Source organism: Neophocaena asiaeorientalis, unplaced genomic scaffold (assembly GCF_003031525.2).
Source record: "Neophocaena asiaeorientalis asiaeorientalis breed wild unplaced genomic scaffold, Neophocaena_asiaeorientalis_V1.1 scaffold45, whole genome shotgun sequence".
Taxonomy (NCBI): Eukaryota; Metazoa; Chordata; class Mammalia; order Artiodactyla; family Phocoenidae; genus Neophocaena; species Neophocaena asiaeorientalis.
In genome coordinates, this window is record NW_020174642.1 from 11,315,574 (window position 1) to 11,337,029 (window position 21,456).

The following is a 21,456-nucleotide window of genomic DNA, read 5'->3' on the forward strand; positions in this document are numbered from 1 at the left end:
GAAGCAGCCGGTGTTCTGTGGTTGTTCCTTTAGCAAGAGTTTCCTGTTACCCAAGAGCCGAGCCCTTGGACGAGCGGCTGGAAGAAACTGGACAGGGCTGGGGGTTGGCGGGTGGGGCAGGGCCAGCCTTCCAGGCACGTAGGGTTTGGGGCGTGACCTGCTGCCAGGCCTGGTGGTGACCCCCTGGGGGCGCAGGACCAGGTGCCTGCAGCAGACGTGCAGGGAGGAGCTGGGTCCCTCGGGGTCACCAGCTCAGCCTCTGCGGAGTTTGTTTTTTCATCTGTAAACTGTAAATTGGGTGGGTTGGACAGAGGACCGGAGTGCCCCTGTGTTTCAGAAGGGTCTCCTGAGTTTGGAGAGGAGAGGCTGGGTTGGTGCGGGGGCAGTAAAAGGAGTGGGCCCGAACCTTCTCATCATGTTAGGAAGCTGGCTCGCCGGGCGGGGGGCGACCCATGCTTGAGACCTGGCGGGGGCTGACTGCACATCACGGGCTGCACTGTGTCCCTTTAATTCACGTGTCAGAGTCCTAACTCCCAGGACCTCAGATGTGATAAGGTCTTTAAAGAGGCAGTTAAAAGGTACATGGGGTCATTGGGGTGCCCCTGCTCCAACCTGATTGGTGCCCACGGAGGAGATTAGGACACAGACACATGCCCAGAGGGGCAACCACGTGGGGACGCAGGAGAAGCCCGCCGTGGGGCTCTCAGAGCAACCAGCCCTGCGACACCGTGATCCCGGACTCTGGCCTCCAGAACTGTGGGAGCCCCTGTGGTTCTTGGTCACAGCAGCCCTAGGACAAGAGAAGTACATGTGCTACGGAGTCAAACCGCACGGTGTTGGGAATTCGGGAATTGAGATCCTGCAAGCCACGCAGCGCAGCCAAAAAAAAAAAAGAAAAGAAGAAACCACCATGTCTGGAATGATGTTCGGAAAACCAAGGGGCAGGAAGGGCTGTTGCTCCTCCCGCCTGGGCCGGTGGGATTTTGTGGCAGCAACACCTGCGGGGACACAGCCAGAGGCTGCGAGCTCTTAGCAGACACCTGAGCCTTGGGGGACAGCCCTGCAAGAGATGGGTCACCTCGCCTTGGTGGACCCTCCTTGCCTCTGGCCCTCCCGACTGGTTAATGGGCGTCCACCAGAGGCCACGCCGTCCTGGAGAACTGCTGACAGGTGTTGTCGGGTGTTGGCCCCTCCGCGGCAGGAGAGCCCTCGCCCCACGGGCACAGAGGGCGCCGCAGCCCCTTCTCCAGGCCCACAGCCCAGCCGGTGCGGGACCTGCAGGACAACACCCGAGACAGCAGGGAGGGTCTGGGGCTGTGGCCGGGATCTGCTTCCTGTGGTCTGTACTCGACTTTGCTGTCATAGAAATCAGCCCTCCCTGAGGCTTTTACTCATGTGCTTAGGAACCCATCCGTTTGAGTGGTCCCTCTTGGCGTAAGGGCTGCCAGGATGGACTTGCCGTGGGCAGACTGCGGGGTGTCCCTGGTGGGGTGCGCCCGCCCCGAGGGACCTCGAGAGGGCCTCCTGCCTGCCCTGTGGGCGCTTCACCCGGGTGTCTGTCGGGTCAGGAACCCGGGCCACAGCCTCTTTCTGGTTCACATTCGGCTCTTGGTCAGGATTTGGCCCGAGACTTGGATCAGTTGCAGCTTATCTTGGATGGAGGTGGGGGTGCAAGGAGCCCCTACCTGCCAGGGTGCGCAGGTAACAGTCTTCAAGCAACTCAGCCTGGATGGGGGACGTGCACAGGAGAGGCTGGCAAAGCCAGGGACCGTGACACGATGGGGACGCTCCTGAGTGCCCTGCCAAGGACAGGGAGAAGTTTCGCAGTCCTGCGTCCTGTCTGTTGGTGCAGTGCAGGCTGCACGGGCGTCCTCAGGCGGCCTGCAGAGCTGGGCCGTCGCTGCACCGGGTGGGAGGCTGGACCCCGGACTCAGTAATAACAACCCCAGGACGTGTCGGAGCCAGATGCGCTTTCGGGGGGGACCTGCCGAGGGCCGTGTCGCCCGCGTGCCCCACGCGTCAGGGCCTGCGTGTTCTGCTCTCCCCCCACCAGGCTACTCACACTGGAAGGGCCAAGTGCTGAACTCAGATGAGCTCCACGAGCTGTACGACGGGCTGAAGCTGAACGACGTGAACAAGTATGACTACGTGCTCACGGGTGAGGCCCAGGGGACGGGGTGCCGGGACCGGGGGGGTCCCTGCCTCCCTCGAGGAGGGATGGTCCTGCCATCAGGAACTCAGTGGGGCCCTAGTGACCGCATGACCTTGGGGGTCCTGGCTGTGCCACGTCTGCATACTGGGGTTTCCACGCTCATGGCGGGGGACAGGTGGGGTGTTGGGAAGGGGTCTGAGACAAAACCACCCAGATAAGCAACACGCTGACACCTGGTGTGTTGGTCTCATTTACAAGCCCACATGGTTGCATTTGTTTATATACGTGGTTATATAAACACGTATATGCTGATTCTGGAAAACGGAAAAGAGGAAGGAGAACGATCCTCGTACACCCGCGGCTTCTTCCTTTCCTGTAAAAGTTAACGTTTCTTTTGGGAAATGCCCGGTGTCCCCTGGTGCCTACGGTTGTGGGGGGCACCTGTCTTGGCCCCGGCTGCAGGGTCTGGGCACTGCCTGCCCTTCTCTGGGCAGATGGGCTTGATGGCGCCATTGCCGTGGTTGGGTGACGAGAGTTCTCTGTCCCTCCCGAAGGTTACACGCGAGACAAGTCCTTCCTGGCCATGGTGGTGGACATCGTGCGGGAGCTGAAGCAGCAGAACCCCAGGCTCGTGTACGGTAGGTGCTGGGAGCCCCAGGAGCGGGCGGCTCAGCCTCCTTCCTTCTGGGCTCCCCGTCTTCACGTTCTGCCCCTCCCAGCACATGGGCTCTGTCTGGGGACGAGAGCCTCACACGCGACCTCACGGTGAACCTGGCGTCTGTCTGGGGTGGGTGAGAGAAGCCGGTGGCCACACAGGGCTGTGATCAGTGTCAGGGTGGGGTGTGTGACCACCCGGTCCCTGGGTAGGATGAGGGACTCCCCAGGTGGGGCCTGGACAGCAAAATGCAAAATGCCAGGTAAGGAGGTAAATGAGGACGGGAGGCCGTGCTTTTCCCATTTTAGTTGCGCGTGTGAAGCTTAACAAGTCAGATGTGGGGCGCGCCTCTCAGCGCCGCCGCTTTAGCTGACAAGATGCCCTTTGTCTCCCGCAGTGTGCGACCCTGTGATGGGAGACAAGTGGAACGGAGAAGGCTCCATGGTTAGTGCTTCCCCGCGTTGGGGTGCGGGCCGTGGGGCTGTTGGCGGCACTCTGAAAGCGTCTGCCTGGGCGAGACACTGCTCTCGGGCCAGAGACACGTCCTTGTCCCTTGTCGGGGAGGAGGGGCCGGGGCTGGCAGAAGAGGTTTCCACGAAGGGCCCCAGAGGAGGTATTTCAGGGCCGTGCGTCCCTGTTGCGGCACGAGCAGCCGCAGATGATTTGCAGAAGAACGAACATGCCTGTTTTCTAATCGAATTTCAGGTGTGGACACTGAGCTTTGAATTTCCTCTAATTGCCACGTGTCACAGAATATACTGTTTTTCTTTGGACTTCCCCCTAACCATTTAAAAACATAAAAGGCACCCTCAGCCCACCAGCCGCACACCAACAGACTGTGGGCCTGGGTTCCCGGCGCTGACGCGGGTTGAGCGGGCGGTGTCGTCACACGGATACGGTGGAAAGTCACTAGTGGGGACCTGACCCGGATCGTCAGGGTGGATCGTCAGGGCTGGCTGCCCCAGCCCTGCCTCGGGACCCCTTGGAGCCTTGGGGTCCCCACAGCACGAGCCGCCCTGGCCTCCCTCCCTCACCCCTCACACGTCAGCCTGTTCCTGTCTTTTTCCCGCAGTACGTCCCTGAGGACCTCCTTCCAGTTTACAGAGAGAAGGTCGTGCCGGTTGCAGACATCATCACCCCCAACCAGTTTGAGGCTGAGTAAGTCATTTGAGTCGGCTGGAGCCGTCAGACCCACCCCCCATCCCCGTGGGGAGAGTGACAGGGACCCTGCTGGAGAGTCCCAGTCTGCGGGGCAGGGAGCTGCCAGCCCACCTGAGCGCCAGGGCGGGCACTGGTCGTCAGCAGCAGTGGGCAGTCGTTTCCCCCCGACTCCCTGTGGTCATGCTGGTCCCTGAGCAGCGAGAGCCTCTGGGGACAGAAGTGGGCAGAGGCGCTGTGGCAAAGCCGGGGGTGCACGTGCCTGACACGGGCGATGGGACGGGGAGCCCACGCCAGCTGACGCGGGCCACCGCCCCGGAGCTCTGAAACCCACATCCCAAATCTCTGCACGAGGTTTAAAGGACCATGCCGGCCCCGCTGCCCAGCGCCATGTTTCCAGGGGCCTTTCTTGGATGCCCGGCCCCCCCGATGGACAGGAGAGCTGGGCACTCAGGGGGTCGAGGAGTGGCTCCTGGGGCCTTGGGGCGTGAGCACTGCAGTGGGTGTGTCCCCATCGCGTTCGGCTCTGTTAGGCCAGCAGCGATATCCCCTCTGGCCCCGAGGCCGCCCTATAAAGTAGGGATGGGAGCCTGGGGTTCCCTCACCCGGGCCTGTCAGTGCTGGGGGATGGCGGCTCACCCCGAGGTCCCTGATGGTTGGCATCTCAGGAACGTAGTGCACTGAGATTTGCAGCTGTTTGCGAGGACGCTGGCTGCCCTCAGTGGCACCGTGTGCTGTGACCGTGCACGGCCGTCCTTCCCCGTTGTTATGTGTAAACGTTAACCACGGTCTGGAACTTCAACCCGCTCCCATGATGTGTGAGTCCCTTTTTACTTTTTAAATTTATTTTTATTTATTTTATTATTTATCTGGTTACGCTGGGTCTTGGTTGTGGCACCCATGTGGGATCTGGTTCCCTGATCAGGGATCGAACCCGGGCCCCCTGAGTTGGGAGTGCGGAGTCTTACCCACTGTGCCACCAGGGAAGTCCCGTGAGTCCCCTTTCAAACTGACTCTTGACTGGTCCCCAGACACGGTGGCCGCCTGGTCCGCGACAGCGGGCAGGTGCCAGCCAGTTCCCTGTGGGGCAGGAGGGGTCACCAGTGCACCGTAGGTAGCCCTGGGGCTCTTCCAGGCGATGGCTCAGCTGTGCTTGTCTGCCTCCCAGGTTGCTGAGCGGGAGAAAGATCCACAGCGAGGAAGAAGCCTTAGCGGTAAGGAGGCCTTCCTGTACCTGGCGTGGGACAGGCAGCCCGGCTCACGGTGGGAAGGGACAGCCGCACGGCCTCCGGCAGAGGAGACGGGCACCTGTGTGGCCAGCGTTGGCTTCCCATCAGCCAGCCACCCGAGGCCCGGCGAACCTTTGCAAGTTCCGTTTCGGCCCCTTGGTTGGTCACCTGCAGCCTAGTGCCTGCTGGGTCTGGGTTCGCCCGCTGCCCGTCCCAGCTGTCTCTGGATGAGCGCCCGGGGCCGTCGCAAAGCGCCGCAGACGGGGTGGCTGAGCAGCAGGGCTTTGCTCTCATAGCTTCGGAGGCCAGGAGCCCAGGCTGGCCGGCTGGCCCGTGCTGTCAGCAGCCTGTAGGGAGAGTCCTTTCCTGCCCCAGCCTCTGGAGGCGGCTGGCAGTCCTCGGTGTTCCCGGGCTTGTGGGCACATCACCCCGGGCTCTGTGTGTGTATGCGGGGTGTGTCTGCACGCACGTGTGAGAGCGCATGTGGGGTGTGTGCGTGTACGTGCGTGTGTGTGAATGGGAGGATTCCTTGTACATAATGGACCCGTATCTTTGGGGGCTGGCTGGGCATTTCTGGAGTTCACAAGGCAGGATTCCGGAAGGGAAGGGCGGGCTGGGCCGCTCAGGCAGGAGCTGACACCGCAGCCCTGGGCGAGATTTCTTCAAAGCTCTTTTCAACCTTCCCTCGGTACTTGCCGAGGGTCCATAGGTCTATTGTTGGGATTTATCCTCAGGTGGGGTCTGCCACCCCTGCGCTGCATGCCCAGAGCGCCAGGGGCTGCCAGGGCCTCACACCTTCCGCGTCTGGGCCTCTTCAGAGGCCGAGCTCACTTCACGGTCCAGGAAACACACACTTGGAGGAGCCAGGTCCCTGGGTCAGAGCTGGCGGCGGCCAGTCGTGGTCACCCCTGGGCCCGTGGGGCTGTGTGTCTGTTTCCCCGATAGGCGGAGGGCTCACTGGGGCAGGAGAGCAGGCTGTGAGGACCCCCCTTCCCTGCTCTGAGGGCCTTGCTCTGAGCTGGCACAGCGGTTGGGGGGTCTCAGAGCCAGGCGACCCTGGGGCAGGAAAGAAGCAGGGCCGTGGGCACAGTGACCCCATCTCTAACACACCTGGCCAGCTTGGGAACCAGGGGAAACTCACGGTACCCAGTGCAGGGTGGGTGCTGGGCTGGTGTCACACCTCGTGTGTGTGCGTGTGGTGGAGGGGGTGTGTGTGCTTGCACTTGGGGCATGTGGCGTGTGGGAGTACACATACGTGCATCTGTGTGCTGGGGGAATATGCGTGCATGCAGCCTGTGCTCGCAGGGCGTGTGTGTGCACACGCGTGTGTGCGTGGCCGGGGACAGCCTGTGCTCGCAGGGCGTGTTCACAGGCACTTCTCTGAGGCTTTTGCACAAGGAAAACGGGACCACCTACAGCTGTTTAAAAAAAAAGCCACCCAAAGTGACGTCTGTTCCTCATTACCCGGTGACCCTCTGGCCGGTTACCTCCCCAGCCCGCAGGCCCCGGGCCAGTGAGGGGAGGGTTAGTGGTGGCATAGCCTCCTGCCTGATACGAGGCCTCCCACCTCCCACCCCTCCTGAGCCCCAGTTCACTCCAGTGAGCATTTTGCCCCGGCGTGCTGCTGGGGAGGGGGCGGTAGACGTTTGTTGAATGGATAAAGGAGTGCATAGTTTCCCAGGATGGACAGCGTGGAAGCGCTCATCGCTTGATGGTTGCCGGGCACGGCTCCTGCCGCCCCGGAGCCCAGGCAAGAGAAGATGGTGGCCTGGCTGGTTGGTTCCTTCCTCCAGGGTTCGGGCACAGACGGGGTGCAGGTTGGGACCGATAGACATGCACCCTTGGACTTGAGGCTGGAGGGAACTGGGACGGCTGGGACCTGGCAGAGCTGTCACTGCTGGGCAGGGGCGGGGCCCACGGCGTGGCCCCTGTTAGCTGTCTCTGTCCCACCCAGGCAGATTGTAAGAAGCTGAGGGGCCGTGGGAGACGGGGTGAGGGCCGCCAGGGCCCCGACTCGGGTGGCCACGGAGCAGCTGATGCACTCCCCGTGTCCGGCAGGTGATGGATGTGCTGCACTCGATGGGCCCCGACACAGTGGTCATCACCAGCTCGGACCTGCTGTCCGCGAGGGGCAGCAGCTACTTGATCGCACTGGGCAGCCAGAGGACTCGTAAGTCCCCGCCCGGCACTGGGCTCCCTCCCGCCTTCCTGCCGCGTCCCTCGAGGCTTCCGAGGTTTGGGTTCAGTGGAAAGAAAATCGAGCCTGACTCGGCAGGTGGCCTATCTCCCCAACTCCCAACAGCTCCAAGAAAGATCAGACTGAAAACAGAGCCAGGAGAGGTTTCCGTGAATCGGGGTGCGGGGAGCGTGGGGTGCTGACTGCTCCCCCCGCGGTTACCACACAGGCGTCTGTGACCGTGCTGGCGGCACACAGATGACATCCCCTCTTACGGGCTTGGGGGTCACGTGGACCAGCCCAGCTGGAGCCCGGCTCCCGGGGAACCAGGTGTCCCCAGGCCTGCCTCCCCCCATGCCCCCCACCTCAGAGCTGATGCCGACATCGCTGGGAGGACCGTTCGCGCTCTGCTGTGTCAGTCGCTCACTTACGCTGATGCCGCAGTGTAAAATGGCACAGGAGGCTGGGGTCCCACCAGCTGCCCCGAGCCGTGCCCGGTGTAGCTGTCACCACCCCCTCTGTGTCTGTGCAAAAGGACACTTACACACCCAGATACACTCACAGATGCCCAGTGTGCATCCACACACGTGCCCACGCACGCACCCCGACCTCAGTGAGTGAGCACGGTCCCTCCAGCTCTACCCCCACCCCCATGGCTCCCATCACACATCATCGCATGTTCCGGCCCCTCGTCTTCAGGCTGCATGGTGTCCCCCAGGCCGCCCTGACCCTGTGGCCCTCCGGGGCTCCAGTCTCTCACTTTCTCACTTGGGACGGGCAGCCACTGGGAGGCATGGGGGATCCCTGCAGGCTGGGCCCCCTGACGCTGCAGGGGAGGGCAAGCCGGTTCCCGGGCCGCAAGGCCTCTGCCGGCTGAGGGTCTGGGGGCCCAGCTGCCGGACGCTTCCCCCCAGGGACCCCCGACGGCTCCGTGGTGACACAGCGCATCCGCATGGAGATGCGCAAGGTGGACGCAGTCTTCGTGGGCACCGGGGACCTCTTTGCCGCCATGCTGTTGGCGTGGACGCACAGGCACCCGAACAACCTCAAGGTCAGTGGGGCGCAAACGGGAGGATGTGTCAAGAGCTGGAGTCCGCCGGGCCCGGGCCAGGAGGGGTCCTGAGCCAGAGGAAAAGGGAGGGCTTCACTGAGGATGCCAGGGGAGCGGTAGCCTCAGCAGCTCGGGGTCTAGACGCGTCACGCAGGAGGGAAATCCAGTGACAGCTCGTCCTAAGATACAGCCGCTGCAGTCAGACTTGCTGGAGAACCCCTGTCTTCCTGGGGATTGTCCCCCATGCCCCCGCTTTGTGTGTGAATGTCCACGGTGCCCTCGCGTGCTCAGGCGCACCCATGCCCTTTGACCTCCTTCTGGGCAGCCGTCCTTCCCCTGGGGGGCAGGCTCACAGCCTCCCCAGCAGTCAGTTCCATGTTGTGAAATGCACGGCTGGGATGGGGCCCTTCCCCTCACCTACGGGCTCAGGGGCGAGCGCTGAAATGCTGTGGTTTCCCCACCCCGCTTCCCTCAAGGGCGGAGGGTGAGCACGGACCTGCTTCACGGCCAGCTGGTGCCCAGAGGAGGCCTCGCTGGTCGCCCTCAGCCAACCCCAGGTTCAGTTCTGCCCTGGGTCCCAGCGTTGGGGAGGGAGTCCACTTGCCTCCCCAGCACCTGAGAAGCCCTGAGTTTTTAACTTTGAGAGGCCAGCAAGCAATGACTTTGGCCAGCTCTGGGGCAGGAGCTCTTTCCCGTGTAGATTCTTTATAACTGATTCCTTCCAGAAATGCTTATTAAGCACCTACTACATGCCAGGCAGTATTGACAGAGCTGCCTGTGGTCCGTCTAGTACACAGGCCTCTCTGCTCAGCTCTCCTGGGATCTTTGCAGCGACTGCTCCGTGACGGGGGGAGCGTGTGGTTGTGGATCCCCAGTGCCTTGTCAGTGGACAGTCCCATCCAGGCGGCCTGGGGGCGGGGGGCTCAGTGTACTCTCCTCCCTGCAGGTGGCCTGTGAGAAGACCGTGTCGGCCATGCACCATGTCCTGCAGCGGACCATCAAGTGTGCACGAGGTACCGCCTCACGGGCTGGCAGGGGTGCAGTGCTGCATTGTGAACAGGGCTATGGCTCCCGCCATCTCCCTGGCGCTGGCCTTTAGGGCTGGGGCAGGGGGCAGCGTTGTGGAGCTCCCTGCTGAGATGGGAACTCAGGGGTGATCCAGAGCATCGGGGGCTCTCACAAGGGCGAGGGAAGGACGAGACAGATCCGGGGTAACTTCCGCTGGCTCTGTTCCCATCATTAATGCTCTGCCTGTTCTGCAGCCAGGGCTGGGGAAGGACTGAAGCCCAGCCCGGCCCAACTGGAGCTGAGGATGGTCCAGAGCAAGAAGGACATCGAGAACCCGGAGATCGTCGTCCAAGCCACGGTGCTGTGAGGGCCGCGCGAACCCGCCTCCTTAACGCCCAGCGTTAGGTGTCTCTGTTTCCGTCCTTGTGAAAAATGTAATGTCTGCCTTAGAGCTGTGACCGAAACTTGATGTTTTTTTCTTCGTTCATGAGTGTCCAGCATCCACTGATCTTCGTTGTGAAAATGTGCTGGTCGTGGTTTTTTAAAATAACAAAGCGATCACAGAAATTTATAATTCGGGACCCCAGCTCCCCTCCCACAAGGCTCCTGGAAAGCCAGCTCCGTGTTCACGTCTCGAGGGCGTCCTCCCCAGGCTGGCTTGGGGTACATGGTGTACCCCCATCCTTCGTGCAAGACCCAGGGAGGCCCCTGTGTCTGCATCTCTGAGAGCGAGTCGGGGCTTAGTGTCCATGTCCAGAAAAATGATGCCAAATGTCTTTATTCTGGGTCCGACCGCACCTTCTGTGTTCCTGCTTCAGAACTTTTTGCCTCTTACTTTGCTGCAGGGTAGGCCCCTGGGGGTTTCAGATTCTCCCCTTCTGTTCACGGTGTGGACGGGCTCCCGCAGCTCACATGCACAGACGCTGCACAGTCACTTTGGCGGGGACCTTCCCAGGACCCCGAAAACCTGCCCGTCTCGCGCGTGTCGGGGGACTGCCTTGTAACTCGGAGCGTCTCTAGGGACCGCCTGGGCGACAGGACAGAAGCTGGTACGCGGCCGAGCGCGCCTGTGGGGAGATCCCTGTGTCGGGCTCCTTTTGGAGAAGTCACCCAGTTTAGGGCAGAACGGGTCAGGTGCTGTGTGTCTGCCACCTACAGCTGGTGACAACCGTGTCGTGTCACCGTGTCAGTGTGCAGGTACAGAGGGCAGGAGTGGGCTCCTGCCCCACCCCCCGTTGGTGTGCTTAACCCCACCGGCCAGTTATCTGACCCCCCTCCCCCATTCCCCCCGCAGCCCCGCAGTCCCGCGTCCTGTGCCAGCCAGGTGCCCGGAAGCGAGAGGCTTCCCGGGGCCGCCGCAGCTCCGCCCCTCCCCACAGCGGGCAGGGGCAGAGCTTCACGGCAGCGGCTGTCAGACACCTCGGGCTGGGGCAGCGCCGGCCGTGGCGCAGGCCCTGTCACCAGTCCAGCCGGCCGCTGCGGGGGTGACCTCCCTGGCCCCACTTTACCCAGAATTTTGAGGACCCCCAGGCATGGATGCAGGCGGGGTTGCCCATCCTCAGCATCCGCCCCGACTCTGGGGGCTGCAGAGGTTTGCATCTCTCAGGAGCCCACAGTCTGGAGGGGAGCAGGGAGGCTGCAGGATGTTGGGGCCTGGGGAAGCAGGCTCTCCTAGGGCAGCCCTTGTCCCTGACCCCCAGCCTCGCCCCACAGGCAGGCCCTCTCCTGGAGCCTGCACCCTCGTCCGGCTGTGCCCACGTCTCTAGGACTCTCGCCGCCTCGGTACCGCTTTCTGCCCTTTGTTGGAAATGCCCCCGGACGAAGGCTGGCCAGTCTCCACTGGACTCTCTGTACCCCCTTCTTTTCTTTCTTCCCCACTCCGCTCACATTCCGAATGTCGTCACTCTCAGGCGTTAGTGCCTGCGCGCAGGGTTGGGGGGCCTCAGCTCCCCTCAGCGGCCGGTGGGTCAGGGCGTCTGTGTCCCTGTCATGTTTCCTGGTCCCTGCAGGGCCCGCTGGCCCAGGAGGAAGGGGAAGCCTGTGGCCTGGTGGGGGACAGCCCCGCAGCAGGGCAGCCCAGGGACCAGCCATAGTCCCCCAGGGTCCTGGGCCTCTGCAGAGCCTTTGATGGAAAATACTGTCACTGCCAAATAGAGCTGGGGAGACGGCCACACGCCAGCCAGCGGGAAGTCTCCATTTTCTTCTCTTTCCTTGTTCTTGTTTTTAAACCTTGGAGAACAAGTGTAAGACCAGGGAAGGAGCCAGAGTATCTCCTCCCTTCAATGAGACGGTGAAGACGCGCCCTGCAGACGTGGTGCTGGGGGTCGTGGCTTGTTGTGTGTGCACCATGGACTTGAGGGAAATGCACTCTGGTTCTTTAAGTTCTATGTCAGAGTCCTGCCCGCAGTGGGTTTTACCCTCAATTCTTGATATCGTACATAGAACGATGAGAATCGTTCCTCCCGTAAAATCATGAACTCTCCTACCTCCTCCAGCCATCTGGAGAGCTGTGGCCTGAACCCCCTGTCCTAAGAGAAGGAGATCGAGGCTCCGGAACCTTAGATTCTGTGGGAAAGCGCATTCGACCTCCCCACCCGAGCGGAGCGTACTTTTTGTCGTGATGTTGCTGAACCTGTGTATCTCAGGCTCGTTTCTGCTGGGACCTAGTCCATCCGTCACGATGACAGGAGAGGCCCCCGGTTGTCTCTGTTCAGAATTTCCCATCTAGAAATTATCCGTGGCAGTCGCAGTGGGTTTTGATACAGTTTGGGTCCAAGTTAGAATTAACCTTTTTTTTAATATTCACTTTCCACAGTTTAGTAACATGGAAAATAATCATTTATTTTAAGATGAGAGATATATTGGCCCTGAACTGCTTGCTTATTACCAGAGTGTAGATTTCAGACCTTCTCCTGGAGACCTTAAAGATGGATTCCAAAATACGGTCCTTGTTTTTTAACCAGTCTTGAATCATTGCCAAGTCCCGCAAAGGTAACCAGGTTAGTCTGCTCTGCTTTTGCCGTGCAGGCCAGTGGGGGTAGAGCAACGATGCTTTGCTTCTTGTCCTGTCCTCAAACTGTTAGGACCAGTCTTCAGAGTATGTTTCATTTTGCAGTGGCCGAGCCTGGCTTGGCGCTTCTGACCTCATCGCTTGAACCTCACGTTCACTCATCAGTTGAAAGGCAGAGAAGAGGGGGGACAGTGTTCCGTCTGGAGGCCGCTGGACCCCCAGTGTGCACACGCCCTCTCGGGACCACCTGCCTGCGGCGGCGGGGCCCGTGTCTGTGAATCAATACCCGTGACCACGGGGCTGGGCTGCGCTCCACTCTGGCGCCAGAATCACCTGGAATCCCTGCCTTGGCCACCTGCCTGGTCTCAGGCCTCATTCACACACGTCTCCCCATGGGGCAGGGGTTGGCTCAGCCCCCAGCACCTGCCTGGGCCGGAAGGAGGGCAATTGTAAGTGAGCGGAGTGGGTCATGTGCCAGCAGGGATGCGGTGAATGTGGTCCGTCCTGGCTTTCTGAGTGGGTGGGAGCCACGTGGCCCCCAGACTCACTTCTCAGATCCTCAGTTTCCATTCCATGCCAGGCTGCAGGGGGCTTTCCTTCGCATCACCTTGTGTGGTTCTTTGCGTCGGGACCCCCTGGAGAGCTGCTCCCGTGTCTATAGAGGGAGCACGTCAGTTGGTGGGCACTCGGGGGGAGGCGGCTCTGGGAGCCCAGGTCCACGGCCCTGGGCCGGGAAGCCTTGAACTTGGGCCTGTTGGTCAGGATGCACATCCACCCAGGAGACCCTTCCATGTTCTCCAGGTCGGCCCATGGGCGTCGGTCAGGCTGGGCCCCCGCAGAGCAGGGATCGGGCACCGCCCGCACAAGGGTGGCCTTGGAGCTGTGTGCGGAGCTGGTGTACCCTCGCGTGTGTTTGCTTCTGCAGCCGACAGTGTCATGAACCCCTGCCTGTTTTTACAGACAGCGCTGTGGTTTCAGAATCTAGTCACACGCTTCCGGCCTCTGCCAGAAGGGGGCGACGAGGGCAGAGGTCCCTGCCCCCTCCCTGGTAGGTGACACACAGCAGCTGCCCTTCTAGGGGCTTTTTCTTTGGGGCATTAGTCTTTCCTGTCCGGTGACTGGAACCAGGCTTTGTAGTCTGTGCTGCACGGCATGGGGAGGAGGCCCGTGAACGTGTCCCGCTGCCATGTGGCCTGGGGCCCTAGTTCCTAAAACTGAGCTCTCCCGTAGCTGTCTTCCCGCGGACTCCCGCAGTTCATTCTTGGTTCAGACGTTTTCTGTTCTTAATGTGCAAAGACACCGATTAAGCAACGATGTCTTACAAACGACATTCCTGCCTTTAGTTAGAGGTTTGCGCTCCCGACGCGGTGTGTTCGTTCGGTCATTTGATGAGTAATCTTAGGTCTGACTTAGAGACTGTTTTACAACTTTGGAAAGTTCTTCCTAGAATTTTCTTTTTAACTTCTGGCAGAGTAAACAGGTGTGTTTAAAGCTTTCCACCGTCGGAGCTGAGCAGAGCCCTGTGCTCAGAGCGGGAGACCCTGTGTCCATCTCTGACCTTCAGGGAGGGGCCCCAAGCTCCAGGATTGCAGTGAAGGAAGCTCCCAGCCCCACATCAGCATGGGGCAGGTCCCCGGTCTTCTGCAGCAGGAAACCCGTTCTAGGAGGACATACCTTTGTGAGGCCACGGGCCACTCACCCTGGCCTGGGCCATCACTGCCCTGCAAGGGCCAGGACTGGGCAGACAGAGGGGAGGGCACGCCGCCCTAGGCCCCTGTGCTCGGGAAGCCCCCAGGCAGGCCTTACTCCTTGTGCGTCCGAGGACGCAGAGCTGGGCACCCTCCCTCGTGCTCTTCTGAGCCGGAGCCGGGTCAGTGGGTTTTGGACCACTAGTTGCTTTCTCACCGAGGACCCAGGTTCTGGCACAAGGAGGGTGGGTGTAGGGCATGGTGGGGGGTCGGGACAGAAAGGGGGAATCAGTAAGCCTGGCAGCAACCCCCCCAGTGTGCCCCAAAACTCCAGCCTTAGTGCATTCCTGCAAAATATCTGGGACTGTCATCTTGATGATGGGAGGTGTAGATGTTGCTATATGGGGAAACGGAAGTGAAGTCTTAATTTACCCCATGCAGCCCCTGAAGGATAAGTATGTGGGTGGCGTTTTGAGATTTAGCTGCATACTTTCTGATTTAGAATTTTCGTTGGGATTTCCCCCAACAGTTGCAAAACTGGACCCCCTGGAGGACTGAGGCACTGACTCAGGCCAGTCGACGCCAACCCAGTCCTTCCCTAACTGAGCTCAGATTCTGAGGGCTTCTCGGGGGAAGCGATGCAGCCTTGGGACACAGCTCGATCCCGGCTGCAAGTTGGCGGGGGGCGGGGGGTCTCTGTGTTTCTGGCAGTGGTTTCACTAGCCCCGTGCTCTACCAGCCCCACCTGTGCGCGTGTGATGTGTTTTAAACGTAAAACTCGTTCCAGTGCTATAGAGGCCGTGTCTGTCTGTACTGGTCTTACTGACTTATAATTATCACAAATAAATATTTTCATGGTGATTGTGTTGAAGTGTGATTTCTTTTTTCCAGAGGAGCTCCCTTCTGTGAACTAGGACCTAAAGCTGTGTTAAACAGCCAACCAAGCAGTGGTTACTGCTGGGGACGGAGGGCAGCCGATTCCCTCGGGGAAGGACCTAACATCCGTCTTTCGGGAAAGGACCTGCACTGTCCTGCCCGCCATGGCCAGATGCCCTCTCCTGCTCTGTTCTCTGCCCTGGGAGGGCTGGTTTGGATGCTCTGGGCAGGGGGCTCCAGGTGGGCTTCCCGCAGGATTGGGCTCCCTTTCCCGCCCCCTCCCTGCCCGGTTCTGAGGACCAGCTTCAGTCACTGACCAGCTGCTTCCGGCTTCCTTCACACCTGGGTGGTGACAGCGCTGGTCCTGTGAGCCCGGCAGGTACCTGCTCTCCCCAGGATCAGCCCACATCTCTGTAAATAAGTCCTCAGGTCGCCTCCAGGCAGCACCTGGCCCTGCTGGACAGGCAGGGAGGGGTGGGGGAGGACGCGGGATCCTGTCCCAAGTGCCTCTGACTCAACGTCTCAGATCCGCTTCTGCCAACCCCGTGCTGTTCTGCTCGCCAGCAAGGCCCTCCTGGCCCGGACTCCGCCTCCTGGTGACAGTCTCCTGTGGCTGCTGTGACACGTTCCCACTAGTCGAGGAGCTTAAAGCAACACAGATGTATTCTTTCACCGTCTGGAGGTCAGATGTCTGAAAATGGTGGGCAGAGCTGGCTCCTGCCGCAGGCTCTGGAGGGACTCTTCCCTGCCTGCCTTTTCCAGCTCTGGAGGCACCCGTGTTCCTTGGCTCGTGGCCCCTCCTCCACCTTCAGTCTCTCTGACACTGACCCTCCTGCCTCCCTCTCACGGGGACCCTGTGATGACGCTGGGCCCACCTGGCTATGCCGAGACCATCTCCCCATCTTAAGACCCTTAGCTTAACCACATCTGCCAAGTCCCTTTTGCTGTACAAGGTAACATCCACAGGTTTCGGGCACTGGGACACATGTTGTGTGGAACTTTCCAGGGGCCTCTGGGATCTCAGCCACACAGCGTCGTCCTATCTGTAACTCTGCCTAAGTTAGGACACTGAAGAGATTCCCCATGAGGTGCAGAGTTGGGCCGGCCCCCGCGGCAGTCTGAACCTGCACAAGGCTGTCCCAGGCCCCTTTCCTCCCTCTTCCATCCATCCCTTCCCCCACTGCTAAAGATTTATTCAGATATAATTCACATTCCACGCAGTTTGTCCACGTTGAGTGTAGAATTCAGGGTCTCGTTATAAAGGTAGCATCCTTGAAAAGGATGGTGTCCCAAAAATCAATGGTGTCCCCCAATAAGTCAGGGCCACCAGAACCTCAGAATGTGACCTTATTTGGAAATAGGATCTTTGCAGATGTACTAGTTGAGGTCACACTGCATTAGGGTGGACCTAAATCTGGTAACTGATGTCCTGAAGGGATGAGGAGGGATACAGACACACACAGGCAGACACGCGATGCAGCCACAAGCCCAGGGACGCCTGGGGCCTGGCAAATCAAGAAAATAGGTTGCGTTGAAAGTAGGGTCCTTAAAGGGGAGGAGTGGGCCCTGAGGCCTGGGATAGGGACGTTTGGAAGGACACGTCTGAGGATCTTGAACCCCTAATTCCTCCAGATGCCCAGCAGCTCACCACACTCGCCTTGGCTGAAAATCAGCTCCCGCACCTGGAGACCAAGCAACAGCCACACACCTGAGGCAGGTGCCTCACAGACCGACACTCTTTCCTTCCAGATGCACCTCTACCACCTCTGGAGCTCCAGGCCAGTCACCAGCCAGGTCTCAGCCAAGCGGAGAGGGAAGCATAGGCCTGAGCGGCCAGGAATGCCCTACATGCCCAGGAAGTGCAGGACTGGCTCCTGGGTGCCGGCGGCCATGGGGAGCGTCAGGTGGGCAGCGGTCTCAGGTGGGAGATGGTGCAGACCACGTGCAGCCCAGAGGCTGAGCTCTCAACGGCCTTGCAGGCTGATGGCACTCGGCAGTACCTGCAGGGTTACCACCTCTCCTGCCCACACCTGACCATTCTCTATACCAGAGCCAGAAATGTGCCAGTGTGTCTGAGGACATCTCGAGCTAATGCTCTAGAATCGGATTTGCTGAAAAAAATGTATTCGTGTATTTATGTATTTATTCATTTTTGGCCGCACCATGCAGCTTGTGAAATCTTAATTCCCCAACGGGGATTGACCCTCGCGCTAGGCAGCGAAGGCCCAGAGTCCTAACCACTGGACCGCCAGGGAATTCCCTCAAATCTTGTATTTTAGAGACAGGATAGAGTCACAGCAACGGAGGTGTGTGGAGCTGCGGTTAGAACACAGGCTCCTGGAATCCTGGGTCTACAGCCCGCCTGCTGTGACCTGGGCATCCCCCACCCCTGCTCGGCCGCTCAGGGGGAGGGGTCTCAGGCCGCACGAGGCCCAGCGGGGGCTCCACCCTGGACAGCTCTCACCTCATGACACCTCTCTACTGTGATTACAGCTTCAGATGAAGAAAAAACCCCAAAACAGAAAATTTGTGAACACTGAAAAAATACATACATTTAAAGATAACACAAGCCCTCCTTGAAAGTAATTTACTTAAGATCGTTGACTGGGAGAAAAAAATGAACACAATGCAAATGAGGAATAGAGACACCGGAGAGGTGCATCCCCCCCACCGAGTGGCACCGCGTGAGGTCCCAGACACAGGTTGGCAGTGGAGAGACCCACACCCACATGGGCGACGGGCTCTGTGCAAAATCGGGACTAGAAGTAGGTCAGCTCGTCGTGTCTGCCTTTGTGGGTCTGGTAGCTGGCCAAGGCCAAGGGCTTGTTCTCATGTGGGAGGCTTTCAAATACTCGAATGTGCACGAAGTTGTCATCATCCACTTGAACCTGGAAAGAGAGTCCAGTGAGGGGCGGGTGTGGCCTCTGACCCCCTGCTCCACTGGCCTCGGCTGGACTGGGAGAAAGGCCCTGGGTGCCAGGAGGCCATGTCCCTTCAGGTGACCAGCGACTGGGCTGAGGACATTCCCACCTTCCTCCATCGAGTGCAGGGGACGCCCTCGTTGCCCCAGCCAGCACCCGGCACCCACACTCACTCCATCAGAGCCCCGAGCCCCCGAAAGGCTCGGTCCTCCCCTCCAGGAGGCTGTGTGCGCACACACACACACGCGCGTGCCCATCTTAGATGGCCAGCGACCCCTGAAGCTGGGGGCTGCCACTCGACCCTCTTAAGCACCCCTGCCCAGGCACCTAGGCGCCCCCAATTCAGGCCAGACCCTCCGAAGAGGCTGACATCCCACCTTGATGAAGAAGACCCTCCCGGCGACCACCTGGCTCTTGAACTCCACAGCCTTGAACATCGGGAACTTCTTCTCCTTCTCTTCCAGCTGGGCCCTCACCTGGGGGAGGAGAGAACGGAGAGACACGTGCACTTACTTGAATTAAGTGTCACGGCTGAATTCTGATGCCGGCCCTCTACAGACTTTCTATGACACAACTGTTCTTCACAACTGAGCAGACACATTAAATTGTCAGCTCTGATGATAAAGTATAGAAAACAGCTCTCTAATTCTGCCGAGTTTCAACGGTACTATTTCTCCGTATCATTTTCCCTTTCTTTTCCAGGCATGGAATAGTTTGATATTTTCATTGTCACAACAACGTATGTAAGTTCATACCCTGTTTTTCTCTTTTACTTAACACACAGTTCATTGCAAAGAGTATATATAGTTTTTTGATTACTCTTTTAAATTCTTTTTTTTAATTTTAAGTTTTGCTGCATCGGGTCTCACTTGCCGAACGTGGGCTCTCCCTTGTGGCGTGCGGGCTCAGTAGTTGTGGCGCACAAGCTCAGTAGTTGTGGCATGTGGGCTTAGTTGCTCTGCGGCATGTGGGATCTTAGTTCCCTGACCAGGGCTCAAACCTGCGTCCCCTGCATTGGAAGCAGGATTCCTGACCACTGGACCACCAGGGAAGTTCCTAATTACACTTTTATTTGTTTATTTTTAAATAAATTATATTTATTTATTTATTAATTTATTTTTGGCTGCATTGGGTCTTCGTTGCTGCTTGCGGGCTTTCTCTAGTTGCAGCGAGTGGGGGCTAGTCTTCGTTGCGGAGCACGGCCTCTAGGCACGCGGGCTTCAGTAGCTGTGTCACGCGGGCTTCAGTATTGTGGCACACGGGCTCAGTAGTTGTGGCGCACGGGCTCAGTAGTTGTGGCACATGGGCTCAGTAGTTGTGGCGCACGGGCTCAGTAGTTGTGGCGCACGGGCTTAGTTGCTCCTCGGCATGTCGACCTTCCCAGACCAGGGATTGAACCTGTGTCCCCTGCATTGGCAGGAGGATTTTTAACCACTGCACCACCATGGAAGTCCCTAATTACTCTTTTAAAATCAAAAGCTAAAACAGTTAAAAACGTTAAACTAAATTTAATATTAAATTTAATCTACCATCTTCTAGATGTGCCTTAATTCTCTTAAGAATTCCCAATTTCTTGTGCGACAGATAATGCAGGAGATAACACACTTTTGCAGGAAAAACGCTTTGCTGCATTTTTACATGAATTCTCTAGGATGCAGTGCCTTTGGGCGGAGGCTGTCCCTGATCCTTCGTGTCAGACGGTAATCACACTTTCCGATGAGTCCTGTTTTCCAGGGTCTTGGCCTTTTGGTAACCGAGCATTCTGATGGAGGAAGGGGGGAGCAGGTTGTTCTGTCTTGACTTTAAAACCTAATCTAGTTTCAAAGTGCTCCGGCTGCTCTCTGGATCACCGGCAGGCACGAGAGTGCGCTGACTCTGCACTGCCGTCACAGGACCAGTCCTAGAGGGTCGGAGGATTTCACTGAAGCCCGGAAGCATGCTGCTTTGGGAGCTGAGGGGGTCACCACCACGCATGCCAGCGAGTCCCTGTGGCAAAGGCCTTCAGGGAGGGGGGCTCCCTGTGGATAAGGTGGGCAGAAAGGACAGGAGGGAGGGTCAGGAAGTGAGAAGGCAGGCCGCCTTCTCTCCACGCAGCTGCCACGGCTCCCACAGCGGTGCGCGTGTCCCCAGGGGCTGGTGCCCACCTGCGTCTGAACACTCCCCCGTGGGGCCCTTCTTCCTGCCAGGTGCCTGCCAGGTCTGCAGGGAACTGACCCTGCAGACAGTTTACAAGACCAGGGGGGTGAGTGACACCCACAGACCCTCCTGGGAGTCTGAGATGGAATCGTCTCTCTCCCCGCTTCAGGGGGGCTTGCACAGAGCCCCCGCCCTGTGCAAGGACTGACTGGCTTGAGAAAACCCTAAAGGAGGTGGCGGAACAGAGCACGTGCAGGCGGTGAACGCCAGGCCAGGCCATGGCCGGAGGGACGTCAGGTCACTGACACCACTGCCTGCCGGCCAGGAGAAAGATGAGCTGGGCTGTAGCCAGGGGGTGTGCAGAAGGCCCCGGGTCACTTAGGAAGCTGCCAGTTCCCGGCCCTGAGGGGACCAGGTGGGGCAGAGGGCCAGGGAGGGCCCCAGGACAGGGCTGGAGGAGACGGGGGCGGAGTGCAGCACCGCGACGTCCTTCTGACCCGGGCCGGTCTCTGGCCTCTGATCTTCTCACGGGCGGCCCAGACTGTCCCAAAAGCGTCAGTTCAAAGGGCCACCAGATGGTGCCCATGCCCCTCACAGAGACCACCCAGCACAAAGGCAGCCTCCTTGTTCCCAGGAGCAGTGAGAACGGTCCACTGACATATCACTCTCAAGGAGCTGACCCCAAATGAAGGGGCCCTTTGAGACAGTAACTCTTCCCTACCAAGTGAGCTGACACATTTAAAGTTCACATGACGAGCGGGGAATTCTCAGGCCCGGAAAACCACGAAGAGGCGGGAAGGGGTCTTGCTCGTCGAGAGGCGACTTTGCTGACACGCGAGGATAGGCAGGGCAGGCCCGGCTCCTCCCACCCTCACCTGATTCCTGGCTGCAGATGCCTTCCTCGGAACCCGGCCCGACAGCTGCCCAGGGTCCGAACCAGGCTCTGCCTCCGCGACCCAGGCTGGACTGCGTTTCGAAGCTGTTCATTGGGAGAGAACCTCAAACGTGCACGAAAGTGCTAGAATAACAGCCTAAGTCTAGGACGCCTGTGGACCCTGTCCCCGGACTCACTCAGGGTTACTTCACCCCTCCTACTGTACCGTTCGCTCTCTAAGTGCTTTTCCCCAACGGGCACGTCGCGGCCCTACCCCTGTGGACACCTCCGCTCGCGGGCGCGCTTCCCAGGCGGGGAGGGGCATCGGCCTGCGCCCAGCCCGGCCCACGGCGGGATGCGCTCGGGCGCACCGCCTCTGTCCCGGCGGCGATGCCTACGGACTGCCCGGGCACCCAGGGCCGCATCCGCCCCCCGGGGCCCTGACCTGGTCGGCGATGGCCTGGGTGTCGGCCGTGGCCGGCTGCGTGGGGGTGGGCGCGCCGCACATCATCTCGGCGGCGG

At 59.6% G+C, this 21,456-nt stretch overlaps 2 protein-coding genes across 3 annotated transcripts in view; one reads left to right on the forward strand and one right to left on the reverse strand.

The window, feature by feature from the left end:
* The window catches only part of PDXK (pyridoxal kinase), a 30,814-nt gene extending 15,826 nt beyond the window's left edge, over positions 1 to 14,988 (forward strand). For both annotated transcript variants that reach the window (XM_024758361.1, XM_024758362.1), the window contains exons 3-11: positions 2,054 to 2,158; positions 2,707 to 2,790; positions 3,205 to 3,251; positions 3,880 to 3,965; positions 5,134 to 5,179; positions 7,253 to 7,364; positions 8,285 to 8,421; positions 9,368 to 9,434; positions 9,684 to 14,988. In XM_024758361.1, the coding sequence (XP_024614129.1) occupies positions 2,054 to 2,158; positions 2,707 to 2,790; positions 3,205 to 3,251; positions 3,880 to 3,965; positions 5,134 to 5,179; positions 7,253 to 7,364; positions 8,285 to 8,421; positions 9,368 to 9,434; positions 9,684 to 9,796 (797 nt within the window). In that variant the 3' untranslated portion in view covers positions 9,797 to 14,988. The remainder of the gene's footprint in view (positions 1 to 2,053; positions 2,159 to 2,706; positions 2,791 to 3,204; positions 3,252 to 3,879; positions 3,966 to 5,133; positions 5,180 to 7,252; positions 7,365 to 8,284; positions 8,422 to 9,367; positions 9,435 to 9,683) is intronic.
* A 2,587-nt stretch (positions 14,989 to 17,575) lies between these two features.
* CSTB (cystatin B) lies at positions 17,576 to 21,450 on the reverse strand. Its single transcript, XM_024758394.1, has 3 exons — positions 21,380 to 21,450; positions 18,302 to 18,400; positions 17,576 to 17,891 (listed from the first exon to the last, which is right to left on the reverse strand). The coding sequence occupies exons 1-3, from the start codon at positions 21,443 to 21,445 to the stop codon at positions 17,763 to 17,765; spliced, it is 294 nt and encodes a 97-aa protein (XP_024614162.1). The 5' UTR covers positions 21,446 to 21,450; the 3' UTR covers positions 17,576 to 17,762.
* Between the last annotated feature and the right edge of the window lie 6 nt (positions 21,451 to 21,456).